The following is a 19,430-nucleotide window of genomic DNA, read 5'->3' as shown; positions in this document are numbered from 1 at the left end:
GGTTCAAGCTTTGGGGTTCTACTACACTGGTGCTTGTCGTGGAATTGGTCTTTTTAAAACTTATAAAGAAATGGTCCAATCTGACATGTTGAAATCTATCTTGAAATTTTTTACACACAAAGAATACAATGAAGGAAATGCAATGTCAAAATTTGAGCTACTAAGACTCACTGCAATTACTTCCAAAAACTGCTGAAGTTACTCATTTTTGGCATATGAAGAAGTGCCTATAACAGTGGTTTGTGCAGCCTTTACAGCCTAACACATGAATCAGCGAATGAGCTGAAGCAGCCATGACTAGAAAGCATAGTACAAAATACATATTGCACACACACACACACACACACACACACACACACACACACACACACACACACACACACACACACACTAATTTGAAGCACCTAAACCATACAAAAAACATTGCATATCATTAATTTTTTGACTAACTGACAGTTCACATTGACAGCTAAACTGTTGCAGATGTAATTCTTAAAAAGCTGACTAAGGGAGAAAATTAATCAGGGCAGTGTTTGATCTTCCATTAAAGGCGACTTCCATCAATTGGGACACCCATTTGTTGAAATGAATTATTTCTTTCAACCAAATGCAATTTTCAAACAATTCCTATAGCAAAGTTCTTAAGATAGTTTTTGAATAATGTATAGTTTACTAACAATAAAATAGTTCCTTGTTTATTCTCCTTGGTCATCACAATGATTCAAAGTGTGGATTGAATGACGAAAACAAGCATTTTCCTTATACAAAGCACATGTGACAAAAGAAAAATTAATGCATTCAGGCACTTTACAGTAAGTAATAGTTTTACTTAGTCAGAATTACGGTGGAGTAAGAAAGAATCCTGGCCAATGTTTCGCTTGTTGTGCTGTGTACCAGGCATACTTGATCAAATTTGTAAAACATAACGATACAAACTGGTAATGCACCAATGACTGAAATGACAAAGTGCTATTAGAAATTATATAATCCAACAATTTCCTGAACAATACTTTCCACAGTCAGAAATGTTCTTTATTCCGGGTGGAATCAGAGTTATATAAACAATGTTTTTGTTGTCCTGCTCAGAGAGAGAGAGAGAGAGAGAGAGAGAGAGAGAGAGAGAGAGGTAATTTTGTCCAGACCAAGAGTTCAGCAAAAGCAGTGAATTTTTGTAACTGGGTATTTAAAACAAAATGTGGGAAATTATTATTTCCCATTTTTACATGTTTTGATACATTGATTACAATATTTTTGTCGCTAATCAGTCCTTTTTTATTTTTGGTCCTAATTTGCTTTGGGGTACCTGAAGACAGACAAAGCTGCAGACATAATAATATACCCATACTTATCACTAGCATTATCATATACAAATGTGTCATAGAATTCGTCGACTGCACTGTCTTGTTTTTCATCTCAAAATGATGAAGTCCAGTTGGCATGCAGTTCTTAAATTCTTTCAAGACACTTGACTGATCAGTGTTTGACACAGCAGGTGTGGGTAACACCAAGTTTCACCTCCAAATCCACATCAACTACGAATCAACGGCATCTTCTCTACACATTCATTCGAAGAAAACTACATAGATATAAGACTTTCCAGCAATGTTACTCTCACAAGATTTGGAGGGCTTAGTCTCCATAGATCTCCACTGGTAATGGTACGTTGTCGCACACAACCAGTTCTAAATATTTCAATAAGTTTTTCTTTCACACTTCTGCGTATTTCATTTTGGCATATATTTCTTACTTCATGTAAATATTTCTTACTTCATTTAAATATTTCTTCCATTTATGCAGTTCACTTTCAGATTTTACAAAGCAAAACCAGGTTTGCATACAGCTTAACATTAGCCATTTTCTACCCTTGTTTAACCGAAAATTCGCAAGAAACTGAAAGCTATTAATGTACATGTTTTCTTTGCTCTAGAAGATATTCTTGTTTTGGACTCTTACAGGTACAGTGGTTATTGATTGAGCCACAATTCATGAAACTGTCAAAGTTATTTTCCATTTCTTGTAATGTTTCCATAGTTTCTAATAAAGTGATGATATCAGTTGAATGAATGTCCAAGAAATTTACTAACGAGAAACACACACACACACACACACACACACACACTTTTATATATATATATATATATATATATATATATATATATATATATATATATATATATATATATATATATATATGCCTTCAAGAGAAGTAGGTAACTTCGATCGCATTGCATACCATGTTCTACATATTTCATCTTTCCAAAATTGAGAATGTTAATTGGATTCCCGATTACTGTGGAACTCCACATCTTGCACAAAGACAGATGTTATTAGCAGGTATACGAGCAGAAAACACACTGAACATTAATTGTTTTATCTCCACTATATTGATATTGCAAAATTAACTTTTAATTATTATATACATTAAACAACTTGCAAATTTGAGTGAATAGTAACTGTGAACTGTGTCAGAGAAACTACTAACGGAAATTGAAATTCACTTTACAAATTACGATTGCATTGAGTCTTGTATCTGTTTATCAATACACTGTCAACAAACAATATGTGCCTGCTACAGTGCATATGCACTGTCTGCTGTAGGGGTATACTTTCTTCAGCTGCCTGGCAGGCCACAAATTTGGCAATTTTCAACTTTTTCAAAAATTATTGCCTTGCATCTTAGCAGCTAAAATTTTGACACTACTTTTTTTCAGTGCGTTCTTCCTGTACGAAAAGTTTCAGGACACGTTTTGAGGTGTCAGATTGAATCATTCTCTTTTTTAAAACTCCCTTATGGCTGAGGGAGGATCGATAAATGTGAACCAGGGTGTTCAATGCCGAAACAAATAATTTTTTTGCAAAAATACCTTTTTTGAACTTTTGTTTGTTGGATGAACATACCAACTGATCTGTAAGCTAGATACTGCCCACCAACATTGAGTAGGCGTAAGTACTAAATAAAACTGAAATGCAAAGTTGTTGAACTTTTATTAATAAAATTAGAATTTAGGTTTTTACTTTCAAGAGAAAAATCTTGATTCTAAAAGGAGGTGAATTTGTTTTTAACTGCTTGCATTACTGTGAGTGCAGTGTAATTCCTTGTAGCTGAGGAGATCCTGTAAAGCAGGTTTTGTTGGCTACTGATAACACTTTGTATTTATTTTATCACACAGAAAAAAAGATCTGTTGGTAGTACTGAAAAAAGTGCAACAGCTTACACACACACACACACACACACACACACACATACACACACACACACACACGAGGTTAGCAATAAAAATGAATGTTACCACCTGTGACTACAGAATCGACAATGTTGTCCAACATGGTTCGCACCATTTCACGATTTGTATTTTCTGACTCCACAGCACTCTGCAAGTTCTCCTGTTCTTTTACGGGTAACTGATCTTCTGGTTGTTGTGTAACATCATCGTGTGTGTGCCTTTCCTCTGTTTGAAGTTGTTCTGTGACTTCAAGGCTACTCTTAAACCTGGCAGCATCATCTGTCTAATAAACAGAAATTTAAGACTATTTCATAATCCATCATCCTCTTTAATAATAAAACTACAGATCAGTTTATTTCCAGTGTTTATTCTCTAATATTGAAACTGTAATGTTCCAGACGTGTAGATATTAGTTTACTATTACACTGTTTTGAACACCTTATGAAATTTGCTCCCTTCCCAAATTATGTTTATTGTGAATTACCACAAGTCATCAGTCCAAAGCAACTGATAATTATGGATTGTGTTTTGCAAGTTGCAATTGTCAATTAAATGAAAAAAAAATATATAATTGACCAAGCAGGATTATACTTTTTTTGTTCAAGAAGTTAGTTCACATCCATTGGCAAGTGAAACCAGAAAGGAACAGACAAAGAATGGCACGAAGTAACTTCTACCAATAATTATTCAGTTGCTTTTGGTTTACCTATGCAGATATCTGGATCCAACATTAATTTTATTTTAAACTATGGGAAAAACTATTTTATTCACAATCATTACATTTTCTACAAGTCCTGATAATTAATTACGGTTAGCAGTAAACACCTTCCCATCAAAAGCAAAAAGGCAGTATCTGCAAAACGTAAGGGACAATATAATTAATGTGATGGGAACTCCCACAGCTGAGAACACATAGCCACGTTATAACATGTTATTACACAGGTATATGCTCTTAACTGTAGGACTTTTTATCTAAGGCTGGCAGAAATGTAATGACAAAAATGAGGACTGGAACAACTCAATGTCTGTGCATTTTATTTCAATAAAAGAAACATTTTTGTCCCTCAAATTTTATGGTATCTCATCACATACATACCCAATGAAGAACAATTTATTAGAACTAAGTTTTGTTATTAATGTACAAAGCTTTCTTCTGTACTTCAAGCCTTAAGCACATGTCTACTACAATAACCATACTGACCTCAGTGTTACTTGTTTCCTTAACCTTCAGGTTCATACTTGAATATTTTGAGAGAAAATCTTTGGATAATCATTCCGTTAACGTTTTCTCTCAATTTTGTTCTGTTATTTATTTATCTAAAGATGTTCCGTTCATTCCTAATTCTGCCTAATCTACTGCATTTTTCACTGCTCCACAAAATCTCATTCATGATGTACAAATTCTACTGACAATGCAAGACCCACATTGCCATAGAACAATATAACAAAACCAACAGCCTTATAAAATTTCAAGTCTATATCCTTCCACACTTTGTTTTTCAGGCATCTATTTATTGTCCCCAGTGTTCATGAATTTTGCTACTTTCTTGTCAATATCTTACTCATATTCACATAGGCAATGTCACAATTTGTATAATTAAATGTTTAACTTGAAACTTCCTCACAGATTAAAACTGCATGCCGGATTGAAACTCTAACTCAAGACCTTTGCCTTTTGTAGGCAACTGCTCAACAGACTGAGCTAACCAAGCATGACTCATGACCCATCTTACAGCTCTAGCCAGTAGCTCATCTCCTAACTTCCAAACTTCACAGGAGCTTTCCTGCAAAACTTGCAGGACTAGCACTCTTAAAAGAAAGAATATTGTGGCGCCATGGCTGAGTCACAGCCTGGGGGATGTCTTCAGAATGAAATTTTCACTCTGCAATGGTGAGTATGCTGATTTGAAACTTCCTGGCAGGTTAAAACTATATATTGGACCAAGACTCGAACTCTTCCAGAAATGCAAGTGCTGTAAGTTTCTCAGGAAAGCTTCTGTGAAGTTTGTATGGTAGGAGATGAGTACTGGCAAAAGTAGAGCTGTGAGGATGGTCTATGAGTCGTGCTTGGGTACCTCAGTCAGTAGAGCACTTGCCTGTGAAAGGTAAATGTCCCGAGTTCAAGTCTTGGTCCAGCACATAGTTTTTATCTGCCAGGAAGTTTCATGTCCGCACACACTCTGAGCCAGAGTGAAAATTTCATTCATTAAATGTTTAACTTGGTCTAATATTTTGTTACAAACAACAATTTGCATTTTAATGGATTTTCCCCTCAAAATCCATAGTTTTAGTTTTCATGTTTACATATTCAGTTTATACCCTTCATATATACTACATAACAAGAATATTTCTTCAATCATGCTCTTTCTCTGATAAAACTGTGGTATAAGAGACAATTTAGTATGTTGTGTCAATCTATGAAAATACCTGCATCAGATTGGATTTTACATTCTTATACTGCATTGACCAGATATATGAAAAAATGTCTATATTACACTGCACTCATCTGGGCCCTTTATTTGTCAAGACAGAATGTGTTGGTTTGCCATTTAAACCTACAGCATTAGTGTTATCATTGTAACGGCACTTCAGAGCGTCTATCAAATGTATTCCATAAATTCCTTTTTCCATCACGTCCTGCAGGAACTTTCTCTCTTTATATTGACATTATTTAAAAGTTTAATGAAAGGCAAGTGAATTTCTTTATCACACTGTTTTAATTCCTTTTTTAACACACATACAGCATTTGCTGTAGTTCTTCGCTTTCTAAAGCTCATTCACTCTTACCATAAGAGACTTTGTGATATTGTTTTCAGTATAGTATTCAAAGTCATAACACAGATTTCATACAGTTTTGTAATGTGTTGGAGGGGAAAAAACCACATGTACTAAATTTTTTTACTAAGTGTTTACTAGCACAATGTGTTGCAAAACTTCAAAAACCATATCCTGGATTTTTACAGAATATTCACTAATGCTGATTGGTTCCATATCCCCTTTCATTCCACGCATGTTCATGTTCACTAATTAGTGCATATTTAATTCCTCTGTGTTACTGAATACATTTATTACAAATTTCCTTTAAGAAAAAGTTGGATTATCACTGTCACTAATAAAGCTATGCCGAGCTGGCGAAAGCCCTGGAATACCTCCTAATATTGTGTCAGACCACCTCCTGCCCAGCACAGTACAGCAGCAACTCGAGTTGGCATGGACTCTACAACTTGTTGGAAATCCCCTGCAGAAATATTGAGGCATGCTGCATGTACAGCAGTCTCTAATTGCGAAAGTGTTGCCGGTGTCAGATATTGTGCATGGACTGACCTCTAGTTATGTCCTATAAATGTCCAAAAGGATTCATGTTGGGCAATCTGTGTGGCCAAATCATTCGCTTGAATTGTCCAACCAACTGCAAACAATTGTGGCCCGGTGACATGGTCCACTGTCATCCACAAAAATTCCATCGTTGTTTGGGAACATGAAGTGCATGAATGGCTGCAAATGGTCTAAAAGTAGCCAAACATAACCATTTCCAGTCACTGATTGGTTCAGTTGGACCAGAGGACCCAGTCCATTCCATGTAAACACAGCCCACACCATTATGGAGCCACCAGCAGCTTGCAAAATGCCTTGTTGACAACTTGGGCCACGGCTTCGTGGGATCTGTGCCACACCAAACCCTACCATCAGCTCTTACCAACTGAAATCCGGACTCATCTGACCAGGCTATGGTTTCCAACCAGCTATGGTCCAGCTGAGCCCAAGGGGGCCACAGCAGGCAATACTGTGCTGTTAGCTAAGATGCTCAAGTCAATCATCTGATGCCATAGCCCATTAATGCCAAATTTTGTCGCACTGTCCTACTGGATATGTTTGTCGTATGTCCCACATTGATTTCTGTGGTTAGTTCATGGAGTGTTGCTTGTCTATTAGCACTGACAACTCTACGCAAACACACACTGTCATTAAGTGAAGGCTACCAGCCACTGCATTGTCCTTGGTGAGAGATAATGCCTGAAATTTGCTACTCCTGGCATACTATTGACACTTTGGATCTCAGAATACTGAATTCCCTAGAAATTTCCAAAATGGAATGTCCCATGCATCTAGCTTTAACTACCATTCTGCAATCAAAGACTTAATTTCTTTACTGCGGCCATAATCATGTTGGAAACTTTTTCATGTGAATCACCTGAGTACAAATGAATGCTCCCATAATGAAATGCCCTTTTATATCTTCTGTATGGAGAACTACTGCCATCTGTACATACACGTGCATATCATTATCATGTGTCTTATCACCTCAGTGTACATTTTCTTACTCCGTATGTTTATGAATTAACTTTACAAAAATTTTAGCAAACAATGACCACCATACTAATTCTTGAGTTCTAATAAAGATTTCCTTTATACTCACTACAGTTATGCGGTAGTGAGTTGTTTACACTTACAGCTTGGGTTTCCATGCGCATAAAAATAACATTTAACATCTGTGTCAAAGTTGCTCTGGCTGTTGTTTGATTGATTAGATTCTTGCTGGCCAAGTAAATGTTGTAGCATGTCCTGACAGCAAGAAGGACTGTTCCCTCATGGACCTCAACATGCTGACTAGTAACAACTGTCAAGAGTGCCTGAAAGTCAAAAGTAGCATTAATGAGGACCAAATAATTACTAATCATACATTCTGATTGTTGATACTTTGTTGTTAAGAACTTCTGTAAACTAATAGTAGAAATGACAAGTTTTTACAATAATTCAGTTGTTACTCAAAAATTTTGTATCTTATTCTTTCTCCACAGAAATATTTATTTACATTAGAAAATAAAATTACTGGAATAATTTTCAACAGAATGCCAAACCTTACATGTCACACGTCAATCAGCAAAAGGGGTGGTTCACTGCCCCCCCCCTCTCCTTCTCTCTGTCTCTCTTACACACACACACACACACACACACACACACACACACACACACACACACACAGAGAGAGAGAGAGAGAGAGAGAGAGAGAGAGAGAGAGAGAGAAAGTAATTAAAACTACTGAGTAATATCATGTTTTATGGCAGCTTCAAAGCTGTCAAAATAATTTAGCCTATGAAGGTACCAAAGAGTTTAAAACAGGCTCCACACTACTAAAATGTTTTCTTGTCCACATCTGAAGCCAAACTGGTACTTATTAACTGAATTAGGAAGCTTATACAAGGCATTAAAGACTACCTTCAGTTATGTCATTTGTTAACACAATACACATTCTTGGAACATGTATAAGGAAAGAACAATACAGATACAAAATGTTGTACTCAGTTTTTTGTAAACAGTGGAAACCACAAAAATTTCAGATGACACTCTTGATACAGTGTACTGAAATACAAGTTGAGCAGCAGATGATAGACAGCTGGAAGAACAACAGTGTGTGCTATTTAGAAAGATAAAAGAAACCAACTGATGATGGTGAAACATCATTGAAGCCACAGATTGGTCAAAAAAGAAGACAATAGCTTTTGCTAAAGGCATAATCCTTTCAAAACATGTTTAGCTGTTGAAGTAAACGTGGAAACAAAAAGTAAACTCTCACTAGTGAACTCTAGCGTCAAGATGAATATCATATACATTTCAAAAGCACGATTCTGTTTACACTATTACTTGTTTCCTCTAAAATATAATTTTATATCTTATAACAAACTCAAAAGTAGCGGTAATAAACATTTTTTTGTCTCCATATCATTCGCGCAGATCAAATTGTCAATGTGAATACAGTGTAGTGTAAGTAAAAAATTATAATTTTTTTTCAAGAAATTTCCCCTGGAATTTAACAGCATGTGCTTCCATAAGCTCCAAATTATAGCTGACTAGATTAGCATCTGCTGCTTTGCTCGTATAAACTGTATGGCTTCAGAGATTATTTTGTTTTTATTTAAACACATTTTTGTATTGTTAACAAATTGTAACACCTTCTACGCTTTTCATGCTAATTAAGGTCATATAAGCATGGTCTTCTCTGAATGTACTTCTGACCAAAAAGCGATCCTGGTAGCTAGTGTCCAAATTTTCATGCCTTTAGCATTCTCGTGGAGATATTTACATACCAACTTTCATCCTCTAACAAATATTTCTTTATATATAACTGAGAAGTAAAATAGCAATTTTCATAAATTTAGCTTTAAAATTTTTTTAATGTAGCAAAATATTTTCTTAAAAAACTTTATCCCCTATTGCACTCCCTTAGGGGTTGAATTTCCAAAAACAATGAAACAATTTTTTTAAATTTCTAACTAAGAGGTCAAATACCAATTGTCATAGATGTAGCCTTAAAAATGCTTCAGTAGTTCAAAGATGATGTGACTTACCAAATGAAAGTGCTGGCAGGTCGATAGACACACAAACAAACACAAACATACACACAAAATTCAAGCTTTCGCAACAAACTGTTGCCTCATCAGGAAAGAGAGAAGGAGAGGGTAAGGAGTCATTCCAATCCCGGGAGCGGAAAGACTTACCTTAGGGGGAAAAAAGGACGGGTATACACTCGCACACACACACATATCCATCCACACATATACACACACAAGCAATAAGGAGATGTCTGCTTGTGTCTGTATATGTGTGGATGGATATGTGTGTGTGTGCGAGTGTATACCTGTCCTTTTCCCCCCTAAGGTAAGTCTTTCCGCTCCCGGGATTGGAATGACTCCTTACCCTCTCCCTTAAAACCCACATCCTTTCGTCTTTCCCTCTCCTTCCCTCTTTCCTGATGAGGCAACAGTTTGTTGCGAAAGCTTGAATTTTGTGTGTATGTTTGTGTTCGTTTGTGTGTCTGTCGACCTGCCAGCACTTTCATTTGGTAAGTCACATCATCTTTGTTTTTAGATATATTTTTCCTACGTGGAATGTTTCCCTCTATTATATACATACGCCCCCCCCCCCCCCCCACACACACACACACCTTTCACCCACTATTTTACCCCCTTAGTGGTTGAATTTCCAAAAATGCTGAAACACACATGTTCTTTATTTTCTGACTGATAAACCAAATACTGGTTTTCATAGTCCTATCTTAAAAATTCCCTTAATAGCGACACTTAAGCGACGACCAGTCAGTGAATTATTCTGATCCTATTCCCCTCAGGGTATGAATTTCCAAAAACAGTTAAACATATTTTTTCATACTTGTTCTGTAAATAAAACTGCCTTTTCCTGCTGCCACTTAATTTATTTATCCCAGATGCGTTTCACCTTTTTCTTGTTCTAAGGCATCGTCAAGGAGATTGATAATGATACAATTTTGTTAGTTTTAGATTATTAAATAGTTTACGCTGAGATTTTTTTATGTAAAAAAGTAATTACTTACAATTTGCTGATCTTTGTTTTCTCTCATCTGGCCTGGACCAGATGAGACTGGTAGTGCAACCTCCAGACCAGATGAGGGGAAATGATCAGCAAATCATAAGTAATTTGAGGTTAAAGTGGTAGGTGTGGCAGAGAGTACAGTTAAAGCTTAATGGAAGCTTGAAGCTCTATTTGCTAAAGAAAAGAAAAATGTCACATCCTATGCCATGAATGCAAGACGACCACCATTTGGCATGAAACTTTGGAAAAAACCTCATTCTGGATTTGGAGACGTAAGGCATTTCAAGAACTTTAGTGAACATCTAACAAGTGAATATCCAACAAATCAGATACCAGCATTGCAATTTTGTCTCAATAAATATCAGACTGACTTTGTAAAACAGGCTGAATAAACGTACACTATTTATGCTTGAGGCATTCAAGACCACTTCAGTGTGTGGAGCCAGACCTAGGAAAAGAGGAAGGGAGGAAGACTGGGGTGTAGCGTCCCATTTGATTTACGGAAACCATACAAAACTTAAATCTGTGTGACAAGGTGGGACATTGAAGACTTTTGAATAAGAATCTGACGAACAGAATTTGGCATAAAATCACCATCTGGAGAGTGAATGTGAGTACATAATTTTTAATTAACTGTCTTTATTGAACAGCTTTTTGAATAGAATTACCAGTTTTGGTTATGCAATAGCCATCTTCAGATGCTACAGACTTTTATTGTAGCATCTGAAGATAGCTATTGCATAGCAGAAAGCAGACAATTAAATAAAAATTATAAGAATCTGATGGTTTAGTGATAGCACAATTCAGTAGTGTGACATCTCCATCTGCAGTGATGTACCCATCAACTGAAGATATTTAAGTAAAATAACAATTTTATTTCCTTGTTTGCTTTCTTAGTAATGATATAAATCAATGGTACACAAGTAGTTTTGATTATGGGTGGAAAAATTACCCTTCTCTGCTACTTGTTAAAAGACATCTTGCTGTACGCCATGAGCTGCATGTAAAAATATTTGATTGTCAGACCAGTTTTCAGGTGTACAGCCCATAATCAATGGCATCTGATACAGAGAACAAAGAAATAAATGTAAACATATAAATGCCTGTAAAATAAGAACATTTTGTACACATTATAGAGGAAATGTACTGTTCCCTACATATAGTGTATGTCTATATCAAACAATGTGTTTGCAAGCATAAAATTTTTACAAAGTTAATAATTAAGGAGTAAAGGAGACCACTTTCCAAATTGCAGAAGTATTGAGTTGTCGAAAAGCCACGCAAAAGAGAAAGGAAACATGCTAGCTTTCAAAATAAATCCTTTGTCAAGCTAGAGTATCCAGCCAGCCTAATGTAGGGGAATGTGTGTGTGTGTGTGTGTGTGTGTGTGTCCTCTGACTTGGATTGGTTCTGAAAGTTAGTGAGTTTTGTTTCTGTTTTGTGTGTCTCTCTCACTGACACAACACTTTTGTGACTGAGTGAGTGGCCCCCTTTATTGCTAAACTATTTATTTTCTATCAGAACTTTCCTATATATTTATGACATACACAATCACAATATGTAAGTAACCTTCTACTTCATTTCTGCAGTAAAGTATACAATATCTTCTTATGTTACAGACATCAATATCTATAAATTTATTTCTTTATTCTTTGTATCAGATGCCAATGCTGGTGTGGTATATGCCAGAATACCAACCTGTAAAATATCTTTATGCACAACTTATGGTGTACAACAGTGTATTTTTTGAAGTACACATACAAGCTAGGGAGAACTGAGCACAGAAGATTCTCTCTGTTATGTTAATTAACTACTTTAAAAATGCAGCTATCTTTCTTTCTTTCACTAGAAGAACAAAACACAAAATAAATAAAAAAGCCGACAACAGAATGAATGTAACAGACTTACCTTAATAATCTGTAGCTGAACACCTTCATCAGTCTGTGGCCCACTGAAGCATCCACAAATAGTTTCCACTATCCTATCTATAAGGTACTTCCCAGGTGTCGTGGAATCTGGTATATTTCCGGTTAAATGACCATACGCAATAAGTTTCTGCAATACAACATTCACTACTTAATAATGTGTATACACTTATTCATTCCACTTAATACCTGTAGCAGCATTTTATTTAATATTATTTCAGAAAATAAACCTAGAGTGTTACGAATTAAGACCTAATTTAGTATATGAAGTTAATTTACAAGAATTCATCCTTATGAGAATTAGCAGGTGGCTTACTATCTAAATGAAACATTAGTACTGCAAAATGAAGACTTTTGAGTCATCAGTCTTCTGACCAGGGGCAGATACAGAAAAACCTCAAGGAGGGGGTGCTAAAGATATCTTGAGCTACCTTTACTTTTACCGTAATAAAAAATTATCAGGTCACATGCAACGTTTAAGAAAGGTTTATTTAAACTGATTATACACGTATACAAGACAATGCCATCTTACGAAATAAAAAAGTTACAATTGTGGTCAAATTGGTTAATTACATTGCCAATAGGACAATCAATGTCAGGGCGAGTGTTCAACAGAGCTAAGCCATTAAGTTGACCACCCTCCTCCACTGTCGACTGACGAAAGAAACAAACGAATAGCATGCATGCCGACTGGCCGGGGCGGTATGGGTGGCAATGTGGGCAGCCCCACAAGGGAGAGGGGGTGCCCTGTGCGTCTCCCATATGTATCTGCCATTTATTCTGACTGGTTTGACATGGGCCGCCACAAATGCCTCTCCTGTGCCAACATCTTCATCTCAGAGTTGCACTTGCAACCTACATCCTCAATTATTTGCTGGATGTATTCCAATCTCTGTCTTTGTCTACAGTTTTTGCCCTCTAGGCTCCCTCTAGCACCATGAAAGTCATTCCTTGACATCTTAACTGATGTCCTATCATCCTGTCCTTTCTTCTTGTCGGTGTTTTCCACATATCCCTTTTATCTCTGATTCTGCACAGAACCTTCTCATTCCTTACCTTAATCAGTCCGCCTAATTTTCAACATTCATCTGTAGCACCACATCTCAAATGCTTCGATTCTTTTCTGTTCTGGTTTTCCTGCAGTCCATGTTTGATTACCATATAATGCTGTGATTCAAACATACATTCTCACATATTTCTTTCTCAAATTAAGGCCTATGTTTGATACTAGAAGACTTCTTTTGGCCAGAAACACCCTTTTCACCAGCACTACTCTGCTTCTGATGTCCTCCTTGCTCCATCCGTCATTGGTTATTTTGCTGCCTAGTAGCAGAATTCCTTAACTTCATCTACTTTGTGACCATCAATCCTGATATTAAGTTTCTCGCTGTTCTCTCTTCCGCTACTTCTCATTACTTTCATCTTCCTTCAATTTACTCTCAGTCCATATCCTGTACTCATTAGAAAAAAAAAAAGAGGACAGTTCACATTACTGGGGGTCTATTTGTAATGACCTGTTAGCATATGACTTTTTCTATGTAACTGTGAACCATGTCTCACAATGAGACAGGTTTCACCAAAACTGATGAACATCATAGTAGTGGTTGTGGTGGTGGAGGTGGAGGAGGAGGAGGAGGAGGATTTTCCTACAGATACTATGTTCTGTGTTAAATATACAGTAGGGACCTGACACAAAAGAAATTAAATTAGTGCTGCAAAATTGTGGACTAACCACAAATGTTCCATTAGTGGTGATTATTTTCAAAAGAGAACCAATTGCAGACCTTGTGTGTTCATTCCACTGTTCAAATCTCTAATTTGTAAACGTTGCTTTTCATGCCGCATTGCAGGAGCTCTGCTGTTTTTGTCTTTCAGAAGAGTGCAAGAACACATCTGTTAGTAAACTTCTTGACTATTACCAATAAGTTGATTGTTTTTAATGAAACATTCCCATAACCCAGTACAAACTTTGTGGAGTTTCATTCCTACTGTCTGTAAATAAAATTCATTAAAGAGAAAACGTGTGAACATAGTGAGAAAGTACATGTTGCTTCCATACATCAGCAGTTTGTGGTATTTTTTCAGTATAATAGTGACTACTGAGAAACACAATAAACAGATTTTGAGATTAATACTATCTGTATTAATTTTGCATTCACATTGTGTGAATGCCGTTACAGCTGGAGAACACTCAACCACAAAACTGAAAACATGAACTATTAACTCTGTTACGAAAAGGATATATTGCTACTCACCATATTGTGGAGATGTTGAGTCACAGATAGGCACTCCATAAAGACTGTCACACAAGTAAGGTTTTGGCCAAAGAGACATTCTTTTGAATTAGATAAACACGCACGCGTGCCTGTGTACGTGTATGTGTACACACACACACACACACACACACACACACACACACACACACACACACACACACACACACACACCTCTGGCTGCCAAGGCCAGGCAGAGACAGTGGTCGTGTGTGTTGTCTTAATTAGGAAGAATGCCTTTTTGGGCAAAAGCTTTCTTGTCTGACAACCTCTTTCTTGTGCCTATCTGCAACTCAGCATCTCCGTTATTTGGTGAATAGCAATCTATCCTTTTCGTAACACTGTCATTATACCATCCTGGATTTTCCATTGTTCGAAAATGTTAACTTCGATAAAGTTGAAAATGTCAGAGATGGCAATGTGTTACAGTGCTGAGCAATCTACACTACATATCACAGGACTCTCTGATACAACACATTACCTCTATGGCATTTTCACTTGCTTTGTGCAATATCTCTTCCTTTCATTGCTAATACTTCACACCTATTTTCCACAACCTGGAAGGGATTGGAAAATGGTGATGTTCTTTCACTGTTAGATAAACAATAAACAAGGATTTCAGTGCCAAATTACATGCTCTAGAACAAATGAAATGCATAGCTCATCCCTCAAGAAAGCTGGGAAACAAAGAAAGCAACAGAGTGCACCACAGGTTTTATTTTTCCAACAAGAGGAATGGATGTTTCTCTAAGCTTCCAACTGTTATGTAACTTGTAATGAATCAACAGTTTGGTTGCTTGAAATGCAGTTTAATAACTTTACCAAGTATGTGATGCTACTACCTCTTTTTAAAACTACTAATGTACATCAATACTTTTTTTGGTGTGTGAGGCTTACAAATGTGACCTCAAAATACAAAAGAAATACATGTTGTCCGATTTCAATTAAGGTCCCTTTGTGGCTGCAGGCTTACTTGTTTGACGTTCTTTTTGTTGTGCCTATCTGCGACTCAGCGTCTCCGCTATACGATGAGCAGTAATCTATCCTGTTCATAATTGTGAAATGAAATATGAGGGCTATTCAGAAAGTAGAGAACGATTCCATCTGACTCCGCTAGGTGCACCCTAATCGCGTATATTTTGGTATGTGCATGCTTGGCAACTCAGTCGGCATCCATCCGTAACAGCGGGAACTCCTCTGCGCACCTGGTTTTCTGAATATTCAAATTTGAAATGTGCGCTGCAAATGGAAAATCCCGCCAGTTGTGAGGTGCGGTCTGTGATACCGTTTTTGTTGGCAAAAAACCTAAAACCTACAGAAATTTATCGTGAACTGTGCAAATTGTAGGGAAACAATGTAATGAGTGAATGTTCTGTCTGGAAATGTTACATTTGGTTTAAAAATGGCCAAACCAATGTTCATGATGAAGAGACGAGTGGACGCTCGAGCATTGTGACTGATGATCTTGTCGCTAAAGTTGATGAAATGATTAGTGAAAACCATTGCTTCATAATAATGAAGCTTTTGCTTCCTTTTCCACAAGTTTCATGGACTTTGTTGTTTGAAATTGTCATTCAAAAGCTAAGCTACCACAAATTTTGTGCACAATGGGTGCCCAAAATGCTTACAGAGCACCATAAAGAAGAGCGAATGGGGGCAACGTTGACATTTCTGGAGGCCTACCACAAACATGGCGATTCATTACTGGATGGAACCATAACCGGTGATGAGACTTGGGTGAAACATGTCAATTGCGAGACAAAATTACAGTCCATGGAGTGGGGGCACACAAGGTCACCCCAAAAACCAATAAAATGTTTGCAAACCTTGTCAGCAAGGAAGTTGATGGCAACAGTGTTTTGGGACAGGCAAGGTGTGCTTCTTATTGATTTTCTCGAATGTGGAGCAACCATAAATTCTGCCCAGTACTGTCAAACTTTGCACAGCCTTAGAAGAGCAGTTCAAAACAAATGCTGAGAAAAGCCGACGTCCAAAATTTTGTTTCTGCACAACAATGCCCGATCTCACACAGCAAACCACACTAAAGAACTCCTTAATTCATTCAAATGGGAAATTTTCCCTCACCTGTCCTACAGCCCCGACCTTGCACCAAGCAACTTCCACTTGGTTTCCCAAGATGAAGAATTGGCTTGCAACGCAGCGCTTTGATAACGACGTGGAACTCCAGGTGGGCGTGACTCACTGGCTGAAGTCTCAGGCGGCAGAATTTTATGACGAAGGTCTCTCAAAGCTTGTCTACTGCTATGGTAAGTGCCTAAATGTGTTGGGTGACTATGTGGAAAAGTACTATGTCAGTCGCTCTTTCAGATGCATATAATAAAGTGTATTTCTTGTACTTAGTTTTTTTTTTTTTAATGCCAAAACATTTCCTACTTTCTGAATAGCCCCCATACAAAGGCATTTACAACCAGAATTGGTTGAGTTACAGAAAATCAAAAAAATATGTTGTGCCAAAATGTAGATATACCTTAAATTTACTGGTCAATAACATATGTAGCAAATATTTGCATCCAAATACATCTTGACAAAGATATCTAGAAACATGTACAGGATATCAAATTTTTTATGTACAGTATATATTTGTCACTTTTACATATATTAAAGGAAATTACTCTCTTATACATTTATTAGAACTGCATTATAAGTGAACTTTCTCCCACTTTGGCTTATTTTATTAGGCTTTGCAAGGATCACACACCTTCATTTGGATTCCAGGATGTTTCTACTTTTCTAAGTTTGTATGAATAAAGTGAAATGTTGATATTAGACAGTGTGAAGGAGTTCTGAATTTCACAAACAAGCAGGCAAATGTATGTGAATGGAAAGCCAAATTTTTAAGTATATGTGCTCGTGCCATATTTCAGTTTTGGAGTGTAAGCCCTTTAATAAAGAAATGAACTAAGAGGTTTTATTAACAAAAGGGGCTCCATAATACAAATGTAAGTAGGCTGTGTTTTGATATTTCAAAAATAATGGACACACACCGAAGAAGACAAACTGTTACTATAATGGGCACAAAGGCTCTAAGGTATGTTCATACACAAAATATGGAATAAAATCACAAAGTCCAACAATGGAATGTCCAGGATGGAATGTAACATTATATGAAAAGAATTGTTGCTACTCACCATATAGCAGAGATGCTGAGTCGCAGAAAAGCACAACAAAAAGACTGTCGGGAAGTTAGCTTTGTCAAAAGTAGACAACATACACAAATGCACACACTCACGCAAACACAACTAACACACACGACTACAGTCTCTGGCACCTAGAGCCAGACTGCAAGCAGCAGGGCATTATGGGAGAGGCAACTAGATGGAGTTAAGGACGGGGCTGGGGTGGGAGAGGGAGGGATAGCATGGTAGGGGTCAGGGACAGTAAAGTGTTGCTGAGAATGTGCAGGGATGAGGTGGAAAACGGGACAGATAGGGGCACTTGGGAGGTTAGACAGAGGGAGGGGGGTTTGCGGAAAAGGAGAGAAAAAAGACTGGGGATGCGTTGGTAGGATAGAGGGCTGAGTAGTGCTAGAATGGAAACAGGGAAGAGACTGGATTGATAAGGAGAATGACTAACAAAAGTTGAGGCCACAAGGGTTAGGGGAATGTAGGATATATTGCAAGGAGAGTTCTGATCTGTGCACTTGAGCTGGTGTTGGTGGGAAGGACCCACGTGGCACAGGCTGTGAAGCATTCACTAAAATGAAGCATGTAGTGTTTGGCAACATGCTCAGCAATAGCATAGTCCAACTGTTTCTTGGCCACAGTTTATCGGTGGACATTCATACAGACAGACAATTTGTTGTTTGCCATGCCCATGTAGAATGCAGCATTGTGGTTGCACCTTAGCTTGTAGGTCACATGACTCATTTCACAGGCAACCCTGTCCCTGATGGGGTAGGTGATGTTTGTACCCAGACTGGAGTAGGTGGTGATGAGGGGATGTATGGGACAGGTCTTGCATCTAGGTCTACTACAAGCCACGAGGCAAGGTTGGAGCAGGGGCTGTGTAGGGATGGACGAGGATATTGTGTAAGTTTGGTGGGCAGCAGAATACCACTATGGGAGGGGTGGGAAGGATAGTGGGTAGGACATTTCTCATTTCAGGGCATTATGGGAGGTAGTCGAAACCCTAGCGGAGACTATAATTCAGTGGCTCCAGACCTGGGGGATACTGAGTCATGAAGGGAATGATCCCCTCTGGTTGGACACTGGGACTTTGGGAGATGTTGGGTGACTGAAGATAAGGCGTGGGAGATCTGCTTTTGTACAAGGATGGGAGGGTAATTACAGTCTGTAAAGACCTCAATAAGGCCCTCAGTATAATTTGAGAGGGACCACTCATCACTAAAGATGCGAGGGTCATGGGTGGCTAGGCTGTACGGAAGGAACTTCTTGGTATGGAATGGATAGAAGCTGTCTAAGTGGAGGTATTGCTGGTGGTTGGCAGGTTCAATATGGATGGAGGTACTAATATAGCCATCTTTGAGGTGGAGGTCAACATCAAGGAAAGTGGTTTGTTGGGTTGAGTAGGACCAGGTGAAGCGAATTTGGGACGGTGTGTTGAGGTTCTGGAGGAATGTGGATAGTGTGTCTTCAACCTCGATTCAGATCACGAAGATGTCATCAATAAATGTGAACTAG

General features: G+C 37.6%; 1 protein-coding gene across 1 annotated transcript in view; it reads right to left on the bottom strand.

Annotated features, from left to right (window-relative positions):
- Positions 1-19,430, bottom strand: part of LOC126251977 (brefeldin A-inhibited guanine nucleotide-exchange protein 1) — a 261,180-nt gene that overhangs the window by 210,896 nt on the left and 30,854 nt on the right. The window contains exons 3-5 of the mRNA XM_049952749.1: positions 12,480-12,626; positions 7,676-7,855; positions 3,294-3,507 (exon numbers count right to left, since the gene is read on the bottom strand). Coding sequence (XP_049808706.1) covers positions 3,294-3,507; positions 7,676-7,855; positions 12,480-12,626 — 541 coding nt within the window. The remainder of the gene's footprint in view (positions 1-3,293; positions 3,508-7,675; positions 7,856-12,479; positions 12,627-19,430) is intronic.

The sequence above is a fragment of the Schistocerca nitens genome, chromosome 4 (assembly GCF_023898315.1).
Source record: "Schistocerca nitens isolate TAMUIC-IGC-003100 chromosome 4, iqSchNite1.1, whole genome shotgun sequence".
NCBI lineage: Eukaryota > Metazoa > Arthropoda > Insecta > Orthoptera > Acrididae > Schistocerca > Schistocerca nitens.
The sequence above is the reverse complement of the archived record's forward strand: the minus strand, read 5'-3'. Positions and strand labels throughout refer to the sequence as shown.